This window comes from Myotis yumanensis, unplaced genomic scaffold, assembly GCF_028538775.1.
Source record: "Myotis yumanensis isolate MYYU_CA2020_CCGP unplaced genomic scaffold, mMyoYum1.0.hap1 SCAF_7, whole genome shotgun sequence".
NCBI lineage: Eukaryota > Metazoa > Chordata > Mammalia > Chiroptera > Vespertilionidae > Myotis > Myotis yumanensis.
In genome coordinates, this window is record NW_027223758.1 from 66,799,922 (window position 1) to 66,822,037 (window position 22,116).

The window sequence follows — 22,116 nt, forward strand, 5'->3', positions numbered from 1 at the left end:
TGATGAAGATGTATGTAGGGGTGGGGATAAGGTAAAGATGGGGTCAGGATTGGTTTGCAAATTTAAGCAATGTGGTCAGGAAAGGCCTCTCTGAAAATGTAGTATTTGACCAAAGACCAAGACCTGAAGAAGGAGAGGAGTCAGCTATGAAAGTCCAGTATCCTCCAGTCACCTTGTGGGCCACTCCTACAGAGCAGCTCAGGACTGTGCCCTAGACACAGGAGGCCACAGGTTCCTATGGTGGCCAGACGCTCCTAAGAGGTTGTATCTGGGTCTTAAAGGGCGGGGCCCATTTAAGTTCTTAGTTCTGGATTGCCCTGGAGGCAGAATTGCTTTCTGCATTTCTTACTTCTGTATCCCTCAAGAGTCATGTACCCCTTTTGGTGGTTATCCATCTTTGACTAGTTAATAATTCTTTATGTTGAATTTTCCCTGTCCATATTATTGGTGGGTTTCTGTCTATTGACTAGACTCTGACTAGTGTTGCGGCCATCTTTTCTTCTAAATTCCTGGGCTCAGGGGCAGCCTATGTCAGGCACTTCATAGGTGTTAATTGACTTAACTATAGTAAAAGTATAGATTTCTATTCAACTTATTGTTATAGAATCAGAATATGGAAAACACTAAATGAAGTGTTTAGTGATGGCAAATAAGGAGGATGGGTCATCTTCAAGTTTTTGAAAGTGGCTATGAAATTATATAAGATCTCCATGAAGAATTCATTTTAATTAAAAAAGAATACAGTGGAGTTGCAATGTTGTAACTTACACCAATTCAATTATGCATCATTGACCACAAATAAGAACAAGGAAAGAAAACAATACAAGCAGAGTAAGAGATTCTCCTGCTGTTCTGCTCACTGAGCTGAAGCCTAGAAGGGAGGCGAGATGGGAGCCTGGGAGAAACCAACACTGCTCCTTGGAGGGATGGCAGGGTGTTGAGTCCCAGGCGTCTCTCAGGGTACAGATGTTTTGCTGCACTGACAGTGGTTCTACACTTGCTCCCCATACACAAGCCAGCCCTTTACCTGGAGGTGATGAGGCAACAGTGCTCATGCTCTCAGGGACATGGGGAAATGCTGTGCTGGTTAGTGGGAACAGTGCATCAGTCTCCAGCACGGTGCCTTGGTAATGCATTTCAAGGGGGATTAGTTTTTATGCCTTCAAAAGATAATGAACACATGGCTTTGTCTGAGGTGCTGTTTAGAAGTTAATGGCAATGCTAACACCTACAGCCTGGCATGTTGAGAAGTGGGTGAGTATGTTAGGAAGAAAAACAATGGGGCACATAACTTTAAAAAGAGCAGACTCACATCAGAACGGTTCTGATTTCTCAGTTAGCCAAAGTGTGCCTGAATCACAACTCTACCACATATTGCAGGTCATGCCATGGGTTTGAGTCCCAGGCCACTCAAATGTAAAACTACCGCCTCAGAGGGCTAGCATAAGGGTTCCATGGGGTCACACACATGAAACACACTGTACAGTGCCTGGCTCATAGCAACTGGTAAACCTATTTTTTAAAAAAATGACAGACAGCAAAAAACACGAGAAGCAACACCATAAGCAACACCATAAGATACAAATTGGTAAAAGTAATTTGAAGCTAACATCCAGAAAAGGGATCTCTAGCACAAAAAGAGCTCCTCTAAACCAATAAAAAAAAAAGAGCAACAATCAATACAAAATGAGCAAAGATTATGAACAGATAGTTCATAGAAAAAAAAATAGAACTGCTTCTTAAACACATTAAAAAATGGCTCAGTCTCACTCATTATTAAAAAGCTGCAAATTAAAATGACTCCAAATATACCAAATATCACCTAGTGTTTCCAGAGATCATGTAAACAGGTATAACCTTAATGGGCAGCAATCTGGACTTATCTGCCAAAATGGCAAATAGCACTTATCAGTTAACCCAGCAATCCAATGACTAGAAATTTCGGTCATATGATAACAGATAAATTCATAAATGATGCACACTAGGTGATTCATGCAGTATTGACTGTAACATAAAAATAGTGGGAATAATACAAATGTCTTTTAGTAGGGATCCAATTACACAAATAACATCTACAGACTGAAATAATATACAATCATGTTGAAGAATGTGAAAGCTGCTAGGGACTGATTTTGAATAAGCTCTAAGATATATTAAGTGATAAAATAATAATGCATAGTATTCTACAATTTGCATAAAGAGGAGAGAATTGATGTAAATGTATACACAGTATCTATATGTAGTATATCTATATTTCTGTAACTATCTATGTGTACATATATATTGGTGTGTTATGGATATACATTTTTTGCATATGAACAAATGTCTCTGGAAAGGCACATAAGAAACTGGTGGCACTGGCGGCCAGACGGGAAGGAACTGGCAGACTGAGGCACAGTGTGGAAAGGCTTATCATGTTTACCCTTTTGTGTCTTCTGAGTATCTGAACCATGTAAATGTGTTACCTATTTAAAATAAATAAAAAATAAAAAATAAAAAAGTGGCCTTACTTGCGTATGGTCTACCTTTCCAGCTCTCATCAGTGGGGTTAGAGAGCTGGCTCTGGCCTCTCTCAGAGGCATTTTTGTCTATGCTGCTTAGAGACTGGCGGTCCAGATCCACATCCTAAAAGTAAACCAGAGAGAAATACAACGGTCACTTTTCTTCATCTGTAATTCAGCACCTGGGCGGAGCGGTGCCTGTTTTAACACTGGGGCCCAACTTAAATATAAGTGTCTTGCTCAGCTTGAAGTACAATTACATTGCATGCTTAAAGTGACACTTCTCAGAGGCTACACAGGAGAGATTAGGAATTTCAATGATTTCTTCCCTCCATTAAACCTTCATATTTTCTCATTCCAATTTAGAGGGCATTTCTCGACATATGATTTAACAATGAGCATGACCAAATTTTAATGAGATCAAATTAAAAAATAAACTAGTGCAATAGCTCGCCTTTTTTCCTTTTTAAATTGACTACAGAAGACAGAGTTTAATAGTTATGTATGGTGTCATCGGGATACTAGATTTATTGGGGGGATTACTTTGTAAGTTATTTAAATGTCTAACCACTATGCTATATACCCAAAACTAATATAATATTGAATATGTCAGCCATAATTGAAAAAATAAAAAAGTAAAGTTATAAAATGAAAAAAACCCACCAGAAAGTTTAAATAATGGGCTTCATTGTTAAGTTGCTATATCCCAAAATGCCTTTTGAAATCTAATGCCCTTTTTGTTATTTGGGAATAGACGTTAATATTACAAACACTGCCCGGCCGGTGTGGCTGAGTGTTGACCCATGAATCAGGAGGTCACGGTTCGGTTTTTGGTCAGGGAACATGCCCGGGTTGCGGGCTCGATTGTGTGTGTATGTGTTTGTGTGTGTGTGCGTGCATGCGTGGTCCAGGAGGCAGCTGATTGATGGTTCTCATCATTGATGCTTCTATCTCTCTCCCCTTCTTTCCTCTCTGAAATCAATATAAAAACACATTTAAAATAAATTACAAACACTTATAAAATACTTGTAAAACAAAGTATTTTAAAGTGGGACTTGAATTAGGACTTTATGTTGCTGCACACAAAAACAACTACTACTTGGTAGTCTGTGTATAACTTCCGTTATACAGTGAACGTATTGTTAACGTTTAGTAAGTGTCAACACGCTGCAGCTGATACTCTAGTTCAGTGATGGCGAACCTTTTGAGCTCGGCGTGTCAGCATTTTGGAAAACCCTAACTTAACTCTGGTGCCGTGTCACATATAGAAATTTTTTGATATTTGCAACCATAGTAAAACAAAGACATATATATATATATATATATATATATATATATATATATATATATATTTTAAAATATATATTTTATTGATTTTTTACAGAGAGGAAGGGAGAGGGATAGATAGCTAGAAACATCGATGGGAGAGAAACATGGATCAGCTGCCTCCTGCACACCCCCTACCGGGGATGTGCCCGCAACCAAGGCACATGCCCTTGGCTGGAATCGAACCCGGGACCCTTCAGTCCACAGGCTGACGCTCTATCCACTGAGCCAAACCGGCTAGGGCAAGACTTATATTTTTGATATTTTTTTTATATATTTAACTGCCATTTAACAAAGAAAAATCAACCAAAAAAATGAGTTCGCGTGTCACCTCTGACACGTGTGTCATAGGTTCGCCATCACTGCTCTAGTTAATCCTTGCTTAGTTGGAAAGCCAGGTATGAAAGTATGGCATATACTGAACATTCTTTTCTATACAAATGATTAATTTATTCTGAAAACAAATAAAACAAAAAACCCCTAAAAACTACTACTTCATTGGTGGAGAGAAAAAGCACTCTCTACTTAAGAGGATAATAAACAAAGATAATTACACCAAAGTATTTATAACAGTGAAGTATGGGAACTGACCTGTCCAACAAGGGAGAATTCATTAAATAAATTATAATAATGTGCAGCTACTGAAAAGGCTGTTCTCAGAGAATATTTAAAATATGGGAAAATGCTCACAATGTTAATACATTATGTGCCAAGTAAGCCAAATTTCAAATATGTGGGTTACGTGAGTGCAGTCACATAAAGAAAAAACTAGAAATGTTTTGTGTTTTTTATTGAGATGACTTATTTTCGTAATATTTTTCTACACTTTTGAAAAACCGTGTTAATGAACATATATCGTTTTTAGATCTTATAATGATTTTAACTCACTTCCCATCAGGAAAGCATTAACTCTTTGGGCTGCTAAATCTTTTACTATAAAATGAGAAAAGAGAACCAAAAAGAAATCTTACCAAATGTTTTTCTGATGAGTCTTCCTCCATTCCCACAGGCCTCCACGTCAGCAAACTTGAGAAAATGCAGAGAAGGAAAATGATCACTTGAAAGGCAACGCAGAGCTCTGAGGCTCCACTGCACATACAAACACATAACGATAATCACACTAACACTTACACATGTGGGATGGTTGTTTTGAAAATATCCATCATACAACTGCACGTTTTATCCCAGACATCAGGACTGAATTTCTCTCCATTGGATATTACTAAGTTTTCTAAGCAATTTGTACCTGATCGAGCCAATTGCTCATTATCTGTAAAATAAAATAATATCTATCATTAAACTTCAACTGCTCTTTGATTCCAAACAGATTGCTGATGCTTCATGTTGTGAAGTGGAGACTATGCCACTGGTGGGTTTATAGGCTTTTAATTAATGCAGCATTGCTACAGATAGTATTAACGTTTTTATAGTTCAAGTGGGGGAGAAATTATTTCTCATAGCTTTACTGCTAGGGATCGGAAGAAGGTCAACATTTTGCTACTTAATTAACTGGCTTCTTGTATGAGAAATGGTAAGAGAAGATGGAAAATATCAGAACAGTGTTTTTAAAAATGTAGTCATTCAAATTCTATTTTTCCAGTTTTTGCCATATCAGTATCAACTGCTTTATCATTTATTTTAAAACTGAGTCACTTTTTGAAAAGCTTAAATTAAGCCTCATCTTACGAAGCCAAAACTATCTAATGCATCCAGATCTAATGTGCTATGTGGGTATTTTTCCTAATACACACTAAAATAAACACCTAAGTATTAAAACAAAAAATGTCCATCGATGAAGCTATTGCTCTTGACTCCCACAGTACATTTAAAAAACATTACAGAAAATTTTAAACATAGACAAAAATAGAAAAGAATAGTGTAACTTACAAAAAGGTACATCTTTTAAAATATAAAAATACATCCCATCTTAAAGAAATATAAACTGACTTGGTTGAGAGATTGTTTTTATGTTTTAATTAAAATTTTAAAAATACATTTTCACCAATGAAATTAGGGGTGGGGAACATCCAGCTCGAGGGCCGCCTAAGGCTGGGAAAATCATCTGGTCAGGCCCTGCCAAGGCATTAGGGTGACTTATTAAATGTTTGACCAAATATAGCAGCTAATTTTTAAGCTGATAATTTTGTATGGCCTGTGAATGATGTTATAAATATCAAAATGGCCCTTGGCAGAAAAAAGGTTCCCCACCCTTGAATGAAATGATACAGTGTACTCTTTGGCATTATAGCCATGCTTTTATATGTGGAAAAAATTAGTCTCTCATGAAGGACTATGTCAAGATAAATGATGCCTAGAGACATAGAATACCTTGTTTTACACACCACTGCAACTGTGCAAATATATCAGAAAGAAGAACTTCATTCAAAGCTTCATAAAACTGGGTAAATACGTCACAAATAGCATAAAGTGCATGATTACAAGTTGTTGTCATCCACTCAGATTTCTGGAAAAACAGTAAAAAGATAATATTTAAAGACCTCTCTGTCCCAGACATCACTGACAAACTATTCTAGAAAGCAATCTAGCATCATGTATCAACAGTCCTATCAGTTCACATCCATTGGTGCAATAACACTTCTAGGAATGAACCCAAAAGAAATAATCAAAGATTTGTGGGTGAGGTTTATGTTTATCACACTGGTATTTATACACTGTAAACAGATACAAACTCATGTCCAGCAATGTGCGATTAAATTGAGTACATCCATTTGACAGAACATTAAACAGTCATTCAAAGTATTACTTACAAAAATTTTTAATGATTTGGAAAAAATGAATATAAGATTATGCTAAATATACCATACATCAAAAATTTAAATATTAAAAATGAGTAAATAGGCATCTTTCAAAGAAGATATAAAAATGGCCAACAGCCACAGGGCAAGGTAGTCAACATCACTAAACATTAGGGAAATGAAAATCAAAACCACAATGAGATGTCTCCTCACAGCTGTTAGAATGGCATTCATCAAAAAGACAAGAGATAAATGCTGGAGAGGATGTGGAGAAGAGAGAACACTTCTGTACTGTTGGTGGACTGTAAATTGGTACAGCCACTATGAAAAACAGTATGGAGACTCCTAAAAAAAACCATATATATATAGAACTACCATATGATCCAATAAATTCTACTTCTAGATATATATCTGAAAAAACTATGTTGAAGAAATATCTAGCCCTGACTGGGTTTGCTCAGTGGTTAGAGCGTTGGCCTATGGACCGAAGGGTACCAAGTTTGATTCCCAGTCAAGGGCACATACCTCTGTTGTGGGTTTGATCTCTGGCCCTGGTCAGGGTGCGTGCAGGAGGCAACCAGTAGATGTGTCACTCTCACATCTCTGGCCTATCAAATTAATGATTAAATAAATTACAAAGAGCTGGAGTGGGTATGGGGAAGCGGTAACTCGCATACATTGCTGGCAGAAGTGTGAAGAGCTGTGAGTGCATTTGGAGGTCAACTAGAAGTATCAAAAGCCTCAGTGATGTGCAAGTCCCAAACCTGGCAGTCAGACCACTTCTCCTGAAAGCAAACTGTAGCTGCAAAATGTTCATTTCATTGCTGTCTAAAGGAAAATTGGAAACAATTTTCCATGGACTATGGAACATCCACAGATAGGAATGTTTTGCAGTCCTTAAAAACATTGTGGAGGACAAGTTGCAGTTGTAGAAAAAAACACATTAAGTTAAAAAAGCAGTTCCCAGTATATGATGGGATTCCATTTTTGTTAAAAAAAGAAGTGTATAATACACACACACACACACACACACACACAACACACGGCATATCTGAAGGGGTTAATAGTGGTAACCTGTGGAAGTTTTAAACTGTGGGTGCTTAAATTTTTTCTGTTTTCCAATTTGTTTTATAATGAAGAAAAATTTTAATTACTTTAATATAAGATTAGAAAACTGTATCTCTACTATAACCAGGTCCATTCAACAACCTTATTTAATCTATATAAAAGACAGAGGAAAACTTGCCAAAACATTAACTCTAATTTTGGAATGATTTTAAATTATGTTTTTTATATTCCTAAAATTCCATATTAAGTATATGTTCCTTTTATATCAGGGGGAGGGAGGGAATGCTGTTCCTAAAAGAAGGTAAAAAAGTTACTCTCCCATCTTAAAATCTTGAACTAGAATGCCTTCTCCTCAGCCCTTTACCTCCAGGGGAGAAATAACAAAGACAACTAGAAACATCTCATATCTTTTTAAAAAAGGCCTAATATTTGCTGACATCATCTGACTGCAAGTTCATATTAAAAACCCCTTTAAGTGTGTTTTTGAAGGGACAGAGTCACTCCACTTTTTACTGATTGTTCAGAAGTTAAGTGAACCAGTCAGGTGCCCTGCTGATCTGGCAGGTACGATGCCTCAGGGCCAAAAAGGCAGAGCGTGGTGATTAATTTCCTCTCACTTGTCCTCAGACAGGGAGGGCTTCTTCATTAGTTGATACTGGTAGAAGAGTGCCAGGAAGGATATTCCCATTTTTAAAACACATCTCAAGTGGCTCAGTATTTAAGACTTCCATGTAGATGAGGACACAACCCCAGAGGCAGACAAAGGCCAGAGAGGCTTGTCTCCCATCCCATCCCGGCTGTGCTGTAGTCATCACCTACCTCCGACTGCTGCTCCGGGAGTTTCATATTATCAAAAATCCTGAACACGATTCTGAACAGGTCCTGCCACCAGTGCTTTTCAAAGGTGTGGCCATAGCTCTTCATGATCTCGAACATGACCGTGAGTCCTCTGCAGGAAACAAAGCCAGGAGCAGAAGAGGGAAGGGGGTGGGGGAAGAGAACAGCAGAGAAGAGAGTGGGAGAGCATGGGATCAGGTGAGCAGGTGACTGAGGCTCATTCAGTGATGGCAGGGGCACCGCCCTGGGACACAGTTACCTTGTCCGCACATCTAGCTTGCACCTATTGATGATGCAGGAGAGCTCAAACAGAATGGGGAACCAGCCTCGGACCCAGACTCTGTCACCAGGAGCCACATTCATGTCATCGCTTGTGTATTCTTGTAGCACCTACAATGAAAGTCACCTCTCAGATAAAGACTATGCAAGCAAAAGGAAGGAAGTGAAAGGGAACTACACAGGGGGGAAGGCCTCACACATGTTCTCTCCTGAAAGTATCCATTCAGCAAGGGATGCTGCAAAATCTTAGGTCTTAGGTCTTTCTGGAATGTTAATACAGTACTTAAAGTACTACTTAAAATAATAGCAGCAGCAGCTACTATACTGAATGCTTGTTATGGGCCAGGGACTGTGAAAGTACTCTACATGGTTTAATAATTCTCACAATGATTCTGAGGGGCAGGGAAAAAATAATGGTCCCATTTTATAGATGAATCAACTGAGGAACTTAAGAGTTTAAGTAAACTGCCCAAGGTCATGCAGTCAAGAGCTGGCAGTCTTTCCATAGCCTGGATGTGAAGCCCTATCTCTAGGATTTCTAGCCCTCTGCTCTGTAACCACTCTTAAAGTGGCATTGTTTGTTGTAAAGGAATTTCTTTATCAACTCTGGTTATCTAACATTAGGCAATTTCTCTCTGTGCTTCAGTTAACTCCCCTGCACAATGGGGATATAACTACCCACCTCATCGGTCTGCTATGAAGATTACATAAATCAACGCACGGTGCCTAGAACGGTGCCTGACATGTAGCCAGTGCTCAGCCGACAGTGGCTCTCATGATCATCATCATCTTAATGAGCTGCTGTGGGGGACCAAGCATGTCCTTTCAGGGGCTTACAGTTCTGCAGAGAATGCTTGATAAGAGATCTAGCCACCGTAGTTTATGTTTGTTTCCACCCAATTTCAGTGTTTTGAGATTGTCATTTAAACCAAGCAGGCCTCCTTAGATAGGTGAGACATGATAGAAAAACCCAAAATATTTCCAGGTGATTTTTCAATGTGACTTCCCAGCCATGTCACAATGGCATAATGTCACTTCCTAAAAGGGAGGTTTATTTTCCTTCAAATAGAAAGGTCTAGCTTGTTCAGCTTTGCGAAAATTCAAAGCTAAAATACTATTATTGTCTACAAAATAATTTGTAGGATACCAAATAAAAGCTCAGTTGAATAAAATAACTTCATAAATATAAAATACAGAAAAGGTATAACCCCTACAATGGAAAGCTCTTTGCCAGGAGTGGGGTTTTGGCCCCACAACTCCTTCCCCTCATCGCCCATATGAGCGAGGAAAGGAGAAATGTACCCGAGGCCTCTCGGAGACGTATTTGGCACAGAAACGGATGAGCCGGATGGCTTCCATGCTGGTGTCAGGGAAAGCGGCATTGCAGGCAAACTCCGACAAGCACTTCACAGCATCCTGAAAGGAGTCGATGGCTGCAGGGAAATGGTGCTGGAAAATAGTTGCTGGGGAGACAAAGGCACATAAAAAAAAATAAGATCAGGATTTAGAAATGGGGATTAGAGAGAGACACACACACACACACACCAGAGAGGAGTTCTTCTGTGAAAATCTAAGAAAAGCATGTCAGTATTTCTGTAAGACAGTGCTTCTTAGTCAATTATTCAGGAATAAGTGCACTGGGTACAATTTGGGCTAAACTGGTTCCTGAGCTCAAACAATTTCGTAAAGACCCAAATAATCATTCATTCAACAAACATTTGAGTGTCAACTATGTGCAAAGCATGGTTATGGGCCCTGGAGACAAAGAGATGATGAATCAAACTTGCTGCCTCATGGTGCTTGTGCTCCAATGGGCAAGACAGACAACAATCACCTAAGTCAATACATATATAAGATAATCTCAGGTGGGGTGAGTTCTAGATAAGGGGCAGAAGGTAAGAGGGGCTGTTTAGGCTGGTGGTCAGGGGAGATCTCTCCGAATAGGTCCTGAGAAGTGTCCCTAAGGAAGTGAGAGAGGGTGAGCCATGAGAAAGCCAAGCTGCAGCAGGATGCCAAGGTGTCCATTTAACTGAGGCTGCTTTAGAATGGAGCTTGAGGAACTACGTAAGACGTAAACACTGATCTGTGTTGTGCCGTTGCTCATAGTGGTTTGTCTGCCAAAAGCTGAGCCCTGAGCAAGGCTCTGGCCTAGTCTGTGATCCTGACCTCATCCCTTAATTCTCTGGTTGTTTCCTTCCTAAGACCACACCTTGTGCTACCTTGCTGAATGGAATCCTGTAAAGATAAATGTCAATGAGCTAAAGGTTAAAGGAAATTTAGAAACCTGAAGTTTTCAAAACCCTACAAATATCACATGATCTAGGAGAAATATATGCGTAGCAAGAAGTTTACAAAAAGTTAAAAAAATGAAAAAAGATGAAAGGTGACCCAGTGCTTTACAATTTCCACGAAGACCAAGACCAGTAAACATCTTGTTACATGATCACAGGCAGGACAGGAACTTCTGGTCAGTCTAGGGTAGAGGGACACAGTGCTGGACTGCCTGGTGTGAATCCTACTCCACCACTTCCTAGCTGCGTCACCTTGGGCAAGTTGTTCTTTATTTTTTGATGCCTCGGTTTTCTCTTCAGTAAAATGGGGAAAACGATGGTGTAGTCACTTCTCATTAATCATGGTAGTTGGGTTCTCTAGATTAGCTGTGAACACTGAATTAGCAATTTCTGAACTATCACTTCTAGGGGAAATTCGGGGTTAGGTTCCTACGAACCTCGGACCATCACATTTTCATCAACTGATCACTACATAACCTTGCTTTATGTGCATCTGTTTAAAGACACCTTATTTAATATATACTGTTGGCTCATTAACAATGAACTCACAGCCAACAAAGCACTGTAACTCATGCCTGAATGAAGTTTATGTAAAACATGTATTTTCTCCATAAGGCACATCACAGCCTTCCTGTGCTTACGGACACAGGACAGCACTTTAGCACTATGTGCAGAGCCATTTTAAATGGCAAAGTCACCAACAATAAGACAAAAATGCAAAAAATGTGGAAGTGTACTATGAAAAGGATGCTTGCTTATTTATAGTAAAAGAGCTGAAACAAGAAGGCAGAGCATGACCTTCTAACCCAGCTGGGAATGTGTACCTTGGGCGACTCAAGTATTTCGCTGTTCTGTGCATGTGCATGTCCACAAATGGCAACAAAAGTGCCAGGAGTATTCGTGGGGGTTACGTATAAATTTTAGCAAGCAGGTGAATTCACCAACATGGACGCTGCGAATAATGAGAGTTGACAGTATTTCCTTCATAGGGATGCTGTACACGTGTCAAGAATGTGGCACATCATTGTATCACAGTACAGGTAAACCAAGGAAGCCCTTTTTTGGGAGTAAAAGAGACAGGAAATAAGTGGTCCCTCTTCCAGTCTTGTGGGTGGATGTTAGGAGGGAACAGAGACACCTACTGACAATGTGGCCTGTGCTCTGGAAGGCCAGCTCCACGATGTTCCCGTCGTGATCCGAGGCTGCCTGGTGGAACACGGCAAAGATGTTCTTCCAGCCCGAGCGGATGTTGGCCGCCTGGGAGTTTACCATCTGGGCAATGCAGCGGATCACCATGTCCCGGATGGTCGGCGACCTGAGGAAGAAATGGGGCAGCCATGTCATCTGTACTTTGGACAGTGGGAAGACACATAAACACAGCTTATCATGTAGAAGCAGTACTGAACACATTTTTTTAAACCACGCAGTAATCTAGATTCACTTAAAAAAAAATTAGAGACAATATTTGACCAAAGCTTGGTCATAAATGTATCCTTTGGATTGATTTATGACCAAAAGGGGGAACTGTGAATACAAAAAAGAGATTCTATGGAAAAGAACCTCACAGGATGATTGGTCATAAATTCCTAATTGGGCAGGTCACAGTGAGTAGTCATGCCCCAGGCAGACCTGTCTGTTGTTTCTGTGCATCTAGGTTAACACACCTTTGAAATAAGAGACCACATAATCTTGTTAACTATCTTGTAATCCAATCACTGCCTTGTTTTTCCCCATCTCCATGTAACTGTCCTTATGTTTCCTTTTTAATATCACATCCATAAAAAAAGCTGCAAAACTATTATTCTCTGGAGCTTTGAGATCTTGCTCCCCAGCATATGTCGGCAGTTTGCCTCAAATAAACTCTTACACAATACAAAAAAAAAATTACAGACAACAAAAAGAAAAAATGGTTAAGTAATCACTGTGGCAGACAGTTAGTTGCCTACCCAGAAGCTACCCTCCCACCTCCTTACAACAGAACTCTCACTGCAGGCAGCAACATGCCCAACATCAGGAAATGGACCATAAACGGTATAAGATAAATGGCAATCTTGTAGCATGTGCCAGGTCTTCGATTTCCCAGCCTCCCCTGCAGCTAGGGGAGCTCCATGATCTGCTCTAATTAGATGTCAGAGAAAATGTACGGCATCAGGGAGAAGAGGTTTCTGGGAAGGTTTGGCTTTCGTCTTAAAAGGAATACATGGCAGGCTCTGCCCCCTTTTCTCTTATTTTCATTCCGAACGCAGCATGATGGCTGGAGCTAGAGCCTCAGTCCAGCAATCACAAACAACAGGCTCAAGGATGAAAGTGACCTTGTGGATGGCCAAACAAAGAAATGGAAAGAACCTGAGTCCTTGACAACAACTGGGCTGTGACTGCCCTGTATAAAGAGTGTTTCTAGCCGAAACCGGTTTGGCTCAGTGGATAGAGCATCGGCCTGCGGACTGAAGGGTCCCAGGTTTGATTCCGGTCAAGGGCATGTACTTGGGTTGCAGGCACATCCCCAGTAGGAGATGTGCAGGAGGCAGCTGATCGATGTTTCTCTCTCATCGATGTTTCTAACTCTCTATCTCTCTCCCTTCCTCTCTGTAAAAAATCAATAAAATACATTTTAAAAAAAAAAGAGTATCCCCTAAAGTTCTTTAGAGTAATTACCAATGATTTACTGAACATTTACTTATCTAGCCCACTGGAATATAAACAAGGACTTGTTTTTTAATTTTATTATGAAAAACTTCAAACATATATGTAAGTAGAGAGAACAGAGTAATGAATACTGTATACCTATCACCTAGCTGCAATGATTATCGAATTAGGGCCAAATGAAAATATAAATTTTTGACTGTTTTTAAAAAAATATATATTTTATTGGTTTTTTACAGAGAGGAAGGGAGAGGGATAGAGAGTTAGAAACATCGATGAGAGAGAAACATTGATCAGCTGCCTCCTGCACACCCTCTACTGGGGATGTGCCCGCAACCAAGGTACGTGCCCTTGATGGGAATCGAACCGAGGACCCTTCAGTCTGCAGGCTGGCTCTATCCACTGAGCCAAACCGGTTAGGGTTGACTGTTTGCGTTATTGCTGTATGCTTGGCACTTAGAATAGTACCTAGGAGATGGCAGGCCTCTCACACAGCCAAGTGAATGAATGAAAAGGGTGACTGCTTCAAAGGGCTAGTAGCTGCCCTGACCTTTTTATCACTTCCCTGGGGCACAAATGCTGAGTCACATAATCCCTGACCTTGCTTGAGGCTGCTTCAGCAGTGACTCTTTCTCTGCCTCCCCCCGCCCCCCCCCCCACCCCCCCGCTCCCCCCCCATCAGCCTCAAAATGACGGGTCACCTATTTCTACTATTTGCAGTGGTGTAATGTGTCCTTTGGGGAATGTTACACACAGATCGCAGTGTGATTTACTTAGAGACAATAGACGCGAATCACAGTCTGTTCATTTTATTTGCTTCCACCATCAAGGAAGAAAAAATTAATTGTGTGGTTAGTGGTAGGGGGTCCTTTTAGGGGCCCAATAGGGAAATTTTTAATAAATATGTTTTTCTTTTTTTAGAGAGAGGAAGGATGAGGGATATTGAGCCTATAATCTGGGCATGTGCACTGATGGGAATCGAACTGGGGGAACCTCTTGGTTAATAGGTTGATGCTCAACCAATGAGCCTCACTGGCTGGGTCCAATGGGAAAGTTGACCAAAGCTCTTTCAGAACAATGCACATACCTGTTTTTCTTCATTATATGCTCAAAGGGTCTCAAAAAATCTTTCTGGAAACGGAAGTTGGCTAATTCTCCCTTCTCAAGAAACTTCATGGAAAGTTGCCTTAATGAGTCAACAGCAAAGATAGCCACATCTTCATTAGGGTTACAGCCAACCTGAGCAGAACAGGATGTAAGGTGAAATAGGCTCAGTGAAACAACTGTGGATGTGGGGTTCTGAACCTCAAAAATGGACATCCTGCCTTTAAAATAAATGCTCTGGGAAAACACACCGAAGGAGGAAAACAATGGTTATTTTATGGCTATGACCTGTATAATTTTATTTAAGTTTAATGGTGAAAGTAATGCATATTTAGTTAGTTCTTTCAAAATGTGCTAATTTGTTAAAAATTGTGGCAAAATACACATAACACAAAATATATCATCTTAACCATTTTTAAGTGCAGTTTAGTAAAGACATTCACATTGCTGTACTACCAGAATTCTCTTCACCTTGCAAAATTGAAATTATATCCATTAAATAATTCTCCATGTGCTATTTAACTTTATACAAATACACATGACAGGTCAAAAGACTTGGAAGTCTCTGTAAAGCCTTTTCATACTGCCCATGTTTGCTGCCTAAAGCAAAAGATTATACATGTGTATCATCAGCCTCAAAAAATTCAGTAGAAATAGTGAGGCTTTTCAATTCCCTTGACATTGGACTTGTCTGTGGCTTACCTACTTTTAGGGACTGAAGTTATGGGTGTGTTTTTGGTTGGTACTTCTTAGACTTCTCCCTCAAGAAGAAACCCTAACAGCAGAGCAAAGGAATATTTCTCACCAGAATCCCTGACAAAGGACCTAAACCACATGCAGGAGCCTGTTCCAGGCGAGAAACTTCACTGACACGTGGCTGACTGGAAATGTTTGAATTTTAACAAAAGTCATCATCATTTAGAAAAAAAAAAAGATCAATAGGAAAATGACTACATGATGATATGTTCAGATGGAATAATGTTTGGCAATTAAAAAGAAAGAATAAATCCAGCCTCATAAAAAGAAGGAAATTCTGTCAAAGGCTACAACATGGATGAACCCTGAGGACGTTATACCAAGTGAAATAAGTGAGACACAAAAGAACAAATACTGCACGATTCCATTTATATGAGTACCCAAGGTCATCAAATTCACAGACAGAAAGTAAAAAGTGGTTTCCAAGGACTGGGGAGAGGAAGGAATGGGGGTCGTTGCTTAATGGGTACAGAGTTTCAGTTCTGCAAGATGGAAAGAATGCTGGAGATTACCACAATGAATGTACTTAACACCTCTGAACTCTACATTTATAAATGGTTAAAATGGAAAATTCTGTTATGTATGTTTTACTACAATTAAAAAAGAATAAACTCACATATTCTAGCACAATTAAGAAGCAAATTACAAAATATGTTTAATACTATTTATGTTTTTTAAAAAAGCAAAACAAATCAAGACAATATTATCTATTTTTCTATGAGTACCTACATATGCATGTGTATAGAAAAATGTCTGGAAAGATATGTACCAAACTGATCAGAACAATTAGTTTTGGGGGGGGGAGGGTCCTGTTGGGGGTGGTGATGGTCAAACTGGTTTTAGATATAATTTTTTAAAGATTTTCATGTAATTAGAGACTAATAAAAAATATATCCCCATCCTAAAAATCCAGGAGAATTCAGGAATTCCTGTTTCAGAAATGCACAGCAGGCTTATTGTGCAGCTTCGCATACCCTAAGACACACACGTGCCCTAGTTTAGAAGAAAAGAAACGTGATTGTTCCAATGGCTCTGCTAGAATCCCCAGAGCTAAGTTACAGCTGTACTTAGCCATCCATTTCCTCAAGCCTCGAGATTCTCATGTGCTCCAGTTCCCAAGGGAAGCAGACATCTTTCTGAGGTGGTGGAAAGAATAAAAAGCCCCAGGGCGAGCAACTGAATTTTCCAAACTTTGTGCTTAATGGCACCGATTAGATGGAATGAAGTTGACAACCATGAAATGTCTAAGTACTATCTGCCAGCCCACGTCCCAAGCTTGCCCAGAAGTGACCCAGTGATAGCTGAGAACTGGCATGTAGAGTTTTGACAACAGAATTGCAGGTTGGAAAGGGACTCGTAAAATCGATGCTCCCCACCAAAAGAAGTTCCACTGAACATGAAACCTAGACTTCCAGCAAGTTCATATCAATCATGTCAACTGGTCCACTAAAAGTTTATTTACCCGAACAGTGGGAAAGATGGTTGCTAAATGAGTTGACTTTAGATGAATGAGTGTCACTATTAACTTAGCAAACAGTTGCTCTGGGTCATCTTCAGACTCTTGTGGCTGTTTGCTCACTGAGGGTTCAGATGAAAGGTCACATCCAGAGAGGACTGACATACTGTGTCACCTGACCCTTTACCATCGATTATTTTATCATTAAATGTGGGTGAACTCCCTGAGGGCAGGGACCTCATCTGTCCATTGCCTGGTATAAGGCACTCAGGTAGTTTGTTAAACAGATGTTGTGAGGTACCCTACTTGGAGCTAATAAGGACACAAAGTAAACAAAAACTTTGATTAGTTGATGTACCAAGTTAGAAGCCAGACTACATCTGACAATGCCTTATTTCTGTAGGGCCCTGGAGCAGGCTAGCAGCTGCCCGTGAGAGCCAATAGTATCCAACTCTTTCTGAGTCTACACAATTAGTGGCATCCTAGTCCTAGCCTCAAATTGGTCCCTGAGGGTGGGGAGGAGCACCACAGAAATTCGCAGGTGCTACAAATTATTTATTGGCACTCTACTGCTTCTTCTATATTCAATGACAGACAACTTCTTTTTACGATTTTTCTTCTATTCAGTGTAAAGAGTGACTCTCTTTTGGGTAAATTGTTTTTCTTACTATTTTTAAGCATCTGTATTATAACTCTGTATTATTATATCTCCAGGCCTGAGAAATTTTTTGTAAATTGTGAAGTGTGTTTTGGTAGGGAACAGTGTTAAGCTGTTACTTTTCCCTTATGAAGCAAATAGCATCACAAATACATATATACACATATAATACATACATATTCTTCTGATTTCTTTTTCTTTGGTCAATATAGGTGTGCATGTGTCTACCTGTATATAATGAAACCTCTGGTGGAGAGAAAGTTTAATCTGGCTTTCTCTCAGTAGTTGTCAGTTTCAGATCACAGAAGGCTCTTGCTTAGTTCTAATTAAAAAAAAGTGTTCGTTTACTCGACAAAGGTTTCAGAAAAGTGGTGGCAATGGAAGTTAGAATAGAATGGAAGTGACATTTAATAGAGAAACTATATGGAACATAAACTTTTCAGAAAGCACTTTAGGATTTCATAATGCTTTCAAATACCAATATGTTTGTTGAGTGACTATAATGCTCTTTGTGATGTTAATCTATGTCCTGGATATGGGATATAGAAGTTTTCGCACAGCCTGAATTCTTATTTATTCTCTATGAGTTCTATCAATATGTAAGTATGCTATTGGTCCTACTGAGCTGTCTTGGACTCCACAAGGAAAATGAATGATAGGCACCTAAACTCTCATCACTTCACTTCTTTTTAAAATTTAACTGCCTGCTTGTCTTGGACATGGATGGAATAGTTTTGAAATTTGAAGAGTTACCTTGTTGAAGTGATCTCCAATCACATGCCATATTCGGGACCACTGCAGTCGGATCCGATTCATGTTGTAATACGATATCTCCACAATCTTCTGTAAGCTGAACATGCGGGGATGGTGGGGGGAAGCCAACTCGTCCATGGACACGGCACATAGCCAACGGACAAAATCAACTACAGGCCAGACGCAACAACACATGCAAGGCCTCGTTAGTAATGGTCAGTCACAATATGAGGCGTCTGTAGTTGTCACAGAGGAGTCACATACATACCTATTGCATTTCCATCCAGTCTAGTAGATCCAGTAAAAATTCTAGGAAGGTAATTCCAGACATAATAAAATAAAAATTAGATTTGGAAGCCTAAGTTTCAATCTCAAACAATCTTAGAAAAGGGAGAAAGGAAACATTTCAGGTCTGGTATCTCCACTTTAAAATAAATGCTGAAGCATCAGAGGTACAGAATTGGTCAATGAATTGCCTTGAGAACAGAAATACCTACACTGACAGAGAAAGTGACACATCAAAAGGAGGGGGGGCCCTGACAGGTTTGGCTCAGTGGATAGAGCGTCGGCCTGGGGACTGAAGGGTCCCAGGTTCGATTCTGGTCAAGGGCATGTACTTTGGTTGAGGGCACATCCCCAGTAGGGGGTGTGCAAGAGGCAGCTGATCGATGTTTCTCTCTCATTGATGTTTCTAAATCTCTATTCCTCTCTGTAAAAAATCAATAAAATATATTTTTTAAAAAAAAGGAGGGAGGAAGAATTAAAACTTATTAGCATGTGATGTCACCACAGTGGGAGTGGTTGAGTGAGGACTTCCAAAACGCTGCTCTTCCATAACAGCAACAAAAAAACTGGCAAAAAATTACCAAAATCAACATTTTCAGAACTGAACTTTGGAATTACCAAAGGCTTTTAAAGTTGCAATTTTTTTAAAAAGGTCATGATGCAATTCAAGGTCAAAATCGAAATGAATGTGAAGGCTATTAGCAGTTATGGATCATGCAACACTTCAAACAGTTCTTAGCTTGAGTGATATGGAACTGACAACATTGACAACAGTTAAACATACTAGGAGTCATTCACCTAGTAAGTACATAGGGCAGCGATTTTCAACTTTTGTTCCCTAAGAATTTTTTAAAATATATTTTTATTGATTTCAAAGAGGAAAGGAGAGGAAGAAAGAAATAGAAGCATCAATGATGACAGGAAATCATTGATTGGCTGCCTTCTGCACTTCCCACACCGGGGACTGAGCCCGAAACCCAGGCATGTGCCCTTGACCGGAATCGAACCTGGGACCCTTCAGTCCACAGGCCAACGCTCTATGCACTGAGCCAAACCGGCCAGAGCTCTTAAGAATTTTTAAAATATGAACGACCTTACTATTTAGTCATGGGCACTGAGCTCTTTTTCCCTTAGATTGTCAAATAAAAATGACAACAGCCAACACAACAAAAACCATCTGGTGTAAATGAATCAAAATATTTTACCTATATTTTTTTTGGCAGATCAGCAACAAATAGATTTTTTTGGTGTGCCACAGAACTTTAGTAATTGGTTTATATGTGCCGTAAGATGAACAAGGTTGAAAATTGCTGACACAGAGGACGCCAAGCCCCTGGGTGGTCCAGCTTCACTGGAGAGAAAAGTCATTACCTGTCTACAGCTACGACCACACTCTGGGAGCTGGTCTCCCCAACCGATTCCTGGAAACTGGCCATCTGTCTTTTATCCACTCCACCACTCACCAAATTACCTGAAACACAATGCGCAAAACCAACAGTGCTTCCAAACAGGCAAGTATGCAGCACACAGTATCAACATGCAGACAAAAGACACAAATGAGAATGGTTTGCAGGCAAAAATATCCTCAATTGATGATGGAATAAAATTAAACTTGGGTTTTGGGTTTTGGCTTTTAAAATGAATTCTTATACTTTCCTTGTTTGTATTAATCATCTCTCTTTCTTCATAGTGTTTTACATTTTTATAGTATTAAATGCCCATTATTAAGGAAAACAAATTTGAATTAATGGACACTAACCCAGAGCTTCTAGAATATGTAATGGCTTACACCTGCTGAATGTTCAGTATAATGTTCCAGGATTTCACTCCAGTCACCCTCACATGCACCCTAAGAAGTAGGTACTATTACAACCCTCCATTTTCATAGAGTCCATGCTTCTAACTGTTACACTGTACTATTCTAACCACTGTTTGTGGGACCTAGGAGCCTGCTCTCTGCAATCAGATGGCCTGGGTTTGAACTTGCCTCTGCCACTTGTCTGCAGGGTGGCTTTGTACCTCACTCTATCCTCTGTACCTCAACGTTCCTCACTTACAAAATGGGATAATAGTCCCAATCTCACTGAGAACTTAGAGAGTGTGGCTTGCATATCTGTTTGCCCTATTTACTATTATTATTGTGTTATATTACTGACAGGAGCCTCTCAATCCAACATATAGCCAGACATAATTCTATTCTCATAAGAATACCATTTTAAAAAGCCCCCCAAATGAACATGGAAGAGAGGTTGACTCCACCTTTTAAAATCTAGAGATACACATACCCACTCCTCTAATAGGAGGTACCAAAGCTGTAGCCTTTCTAAAGCAAGTGGCTTTTCCTCCCAGTACAGTTTTATGTACTAGTATGTAGAGAAAAGAATGCACCCTGCTGATTTTGATAAAATTGCATTACTTGACAGTTTCATGACAATTAAGACTGCTGAAGCAGCACTTGCATTAGTAAACATACTGTCAGCTGGCACAGAAGGAAGAGACGGTTTATGAGACAGTCCTGATGAGACAAAAAGTGTTTCATTTTGGTTAACTTGAGAGTCCGTGATGGCCAGCTGTGGGGCCTGGAGTCTTACCGAGACCAAGGCCCATGAACTCTTCTCCCACCAACGTGTGGCCCTTCAGGCTCCCCTCTCTTTCACGCCCAGACCCAGACAGGTAGCGGGTCTTCACACCGGTTCCTATGAGCTGAGCGAGCTCTAGTTGGCTGATACACTTCAAGATCTAATGAAAAGAAGGCATGAAGAAATGAGGTCTCATTTTATAGCCTAAATTAGTGTGATATTAAATTAGTCATTAAAGAGTCCTTTGAAACACACAGCTTTTCAGGTGAGAATAAAATCTGAGGGTGTTGGGGGGGGGGGGAGGGACTCCCTAATCCCAGAATGTAGGTCTGGACAACAGATTTCACTTAAAAAACAACAACAAACTATTAAAAAGAGAAAGAGAAAATGAGCAAAATAAAAGCTGGTACAACGGAAGTTATGCCATATAAATGTTTATGCAAATTTAGTAAGTGCTCAAGACAGAAAAAAAGGTATTTGACTAGAGAAGGAGATTCCATCCACCATGCCACTCAATAAGTGCACCATCTATTCTGACTTAGCCACCCCACCTCCTTTCTACTCTACACAATTCACTAGCCTCCCTGCTGTTCCTTTAACTTGACATATCTAGTCCTACCCCAGGGCCTTTGCACTTGCTGTTTCTTATGCCTGGTTATACTCTTCCCCTTGGCTCACTCCTTAGATTCTCAGCTTAGGCATGTTTCCTTAGAGACACCTCCTTTGACCACCCCAAGATCACACACCTTCCCCTAGTCACATACTTTCTAACATTATATCATATAATTATTTGTTTGTTCTCTGTCTTAAGTGCCAACAGGGCA

The 22,116-nt window shown here is 39.8% G+C and overlaps 1 protein-coding gene across 4 annotated transcripts in view; it reads right to left on the reverse strand.

Moving 5' to 3' along the window:
* The window catches only part of ARFGEF2 (ARF guanine nucleotide exchange factor 2), an 85,168-nt gene that overhangs the window by 11,010 nt on the left and 52,042 nt on the right, over positions 1-22,116 (reverse strand). For 3 of the 4 annotated variants that reach the window (XM_070420772.1, XM_070420771.1, XM_070420775.1), the window contains 13 exons: positions 21,305-21,452; positions 20,085-20,184; positions 18,697-18,737; positions 18,429-18,598; positions 14,789-14,940; positions 12,201-12,373; positions 10,070-10,230; positions 8,748-8,878; positions 8,471-8,600; positions 6,156-6,291; positions 4,959-5,097; positions 4,799-4,853; positions 2,511-2,625 (listed from right to left, as the gene is read on the reverse strand). In XM_070420772.1, coding sequence (XP_070276873.1) covers positions 2,511-2,625; positions 4,799-4,853; positions 4,959-5,097; positions 6,156-6,291; positions 8,471-8,600; positions 8,748-8,878; positions 10,070-10,230; positions 12,201-12,373; positions 14,789-14,940; positions 18,429-18,598; positions 18,697-18,737; positions 20,085-20,184; positions 21,305-21,452 — 1,651 coding nt within the window. The remainder of the gene's footprint in view (positions 1-2,510; positions 2,626-4,798; positions 4,854-4,958; positions 5,098-6,155; positions 6,292-8,470; positions 8,601-8,747; positions 8,879-10,069; positions 10,231-12,200; positions 12,374-14,788; positions 14,941-18,428; positions 18,599-18,696; positions 18,738-20,084; positions 20,185-21,304; positions 21,453-22,116) is intronic. The other variant, XM_070420774.1, reaches the window with a different exon arrangement.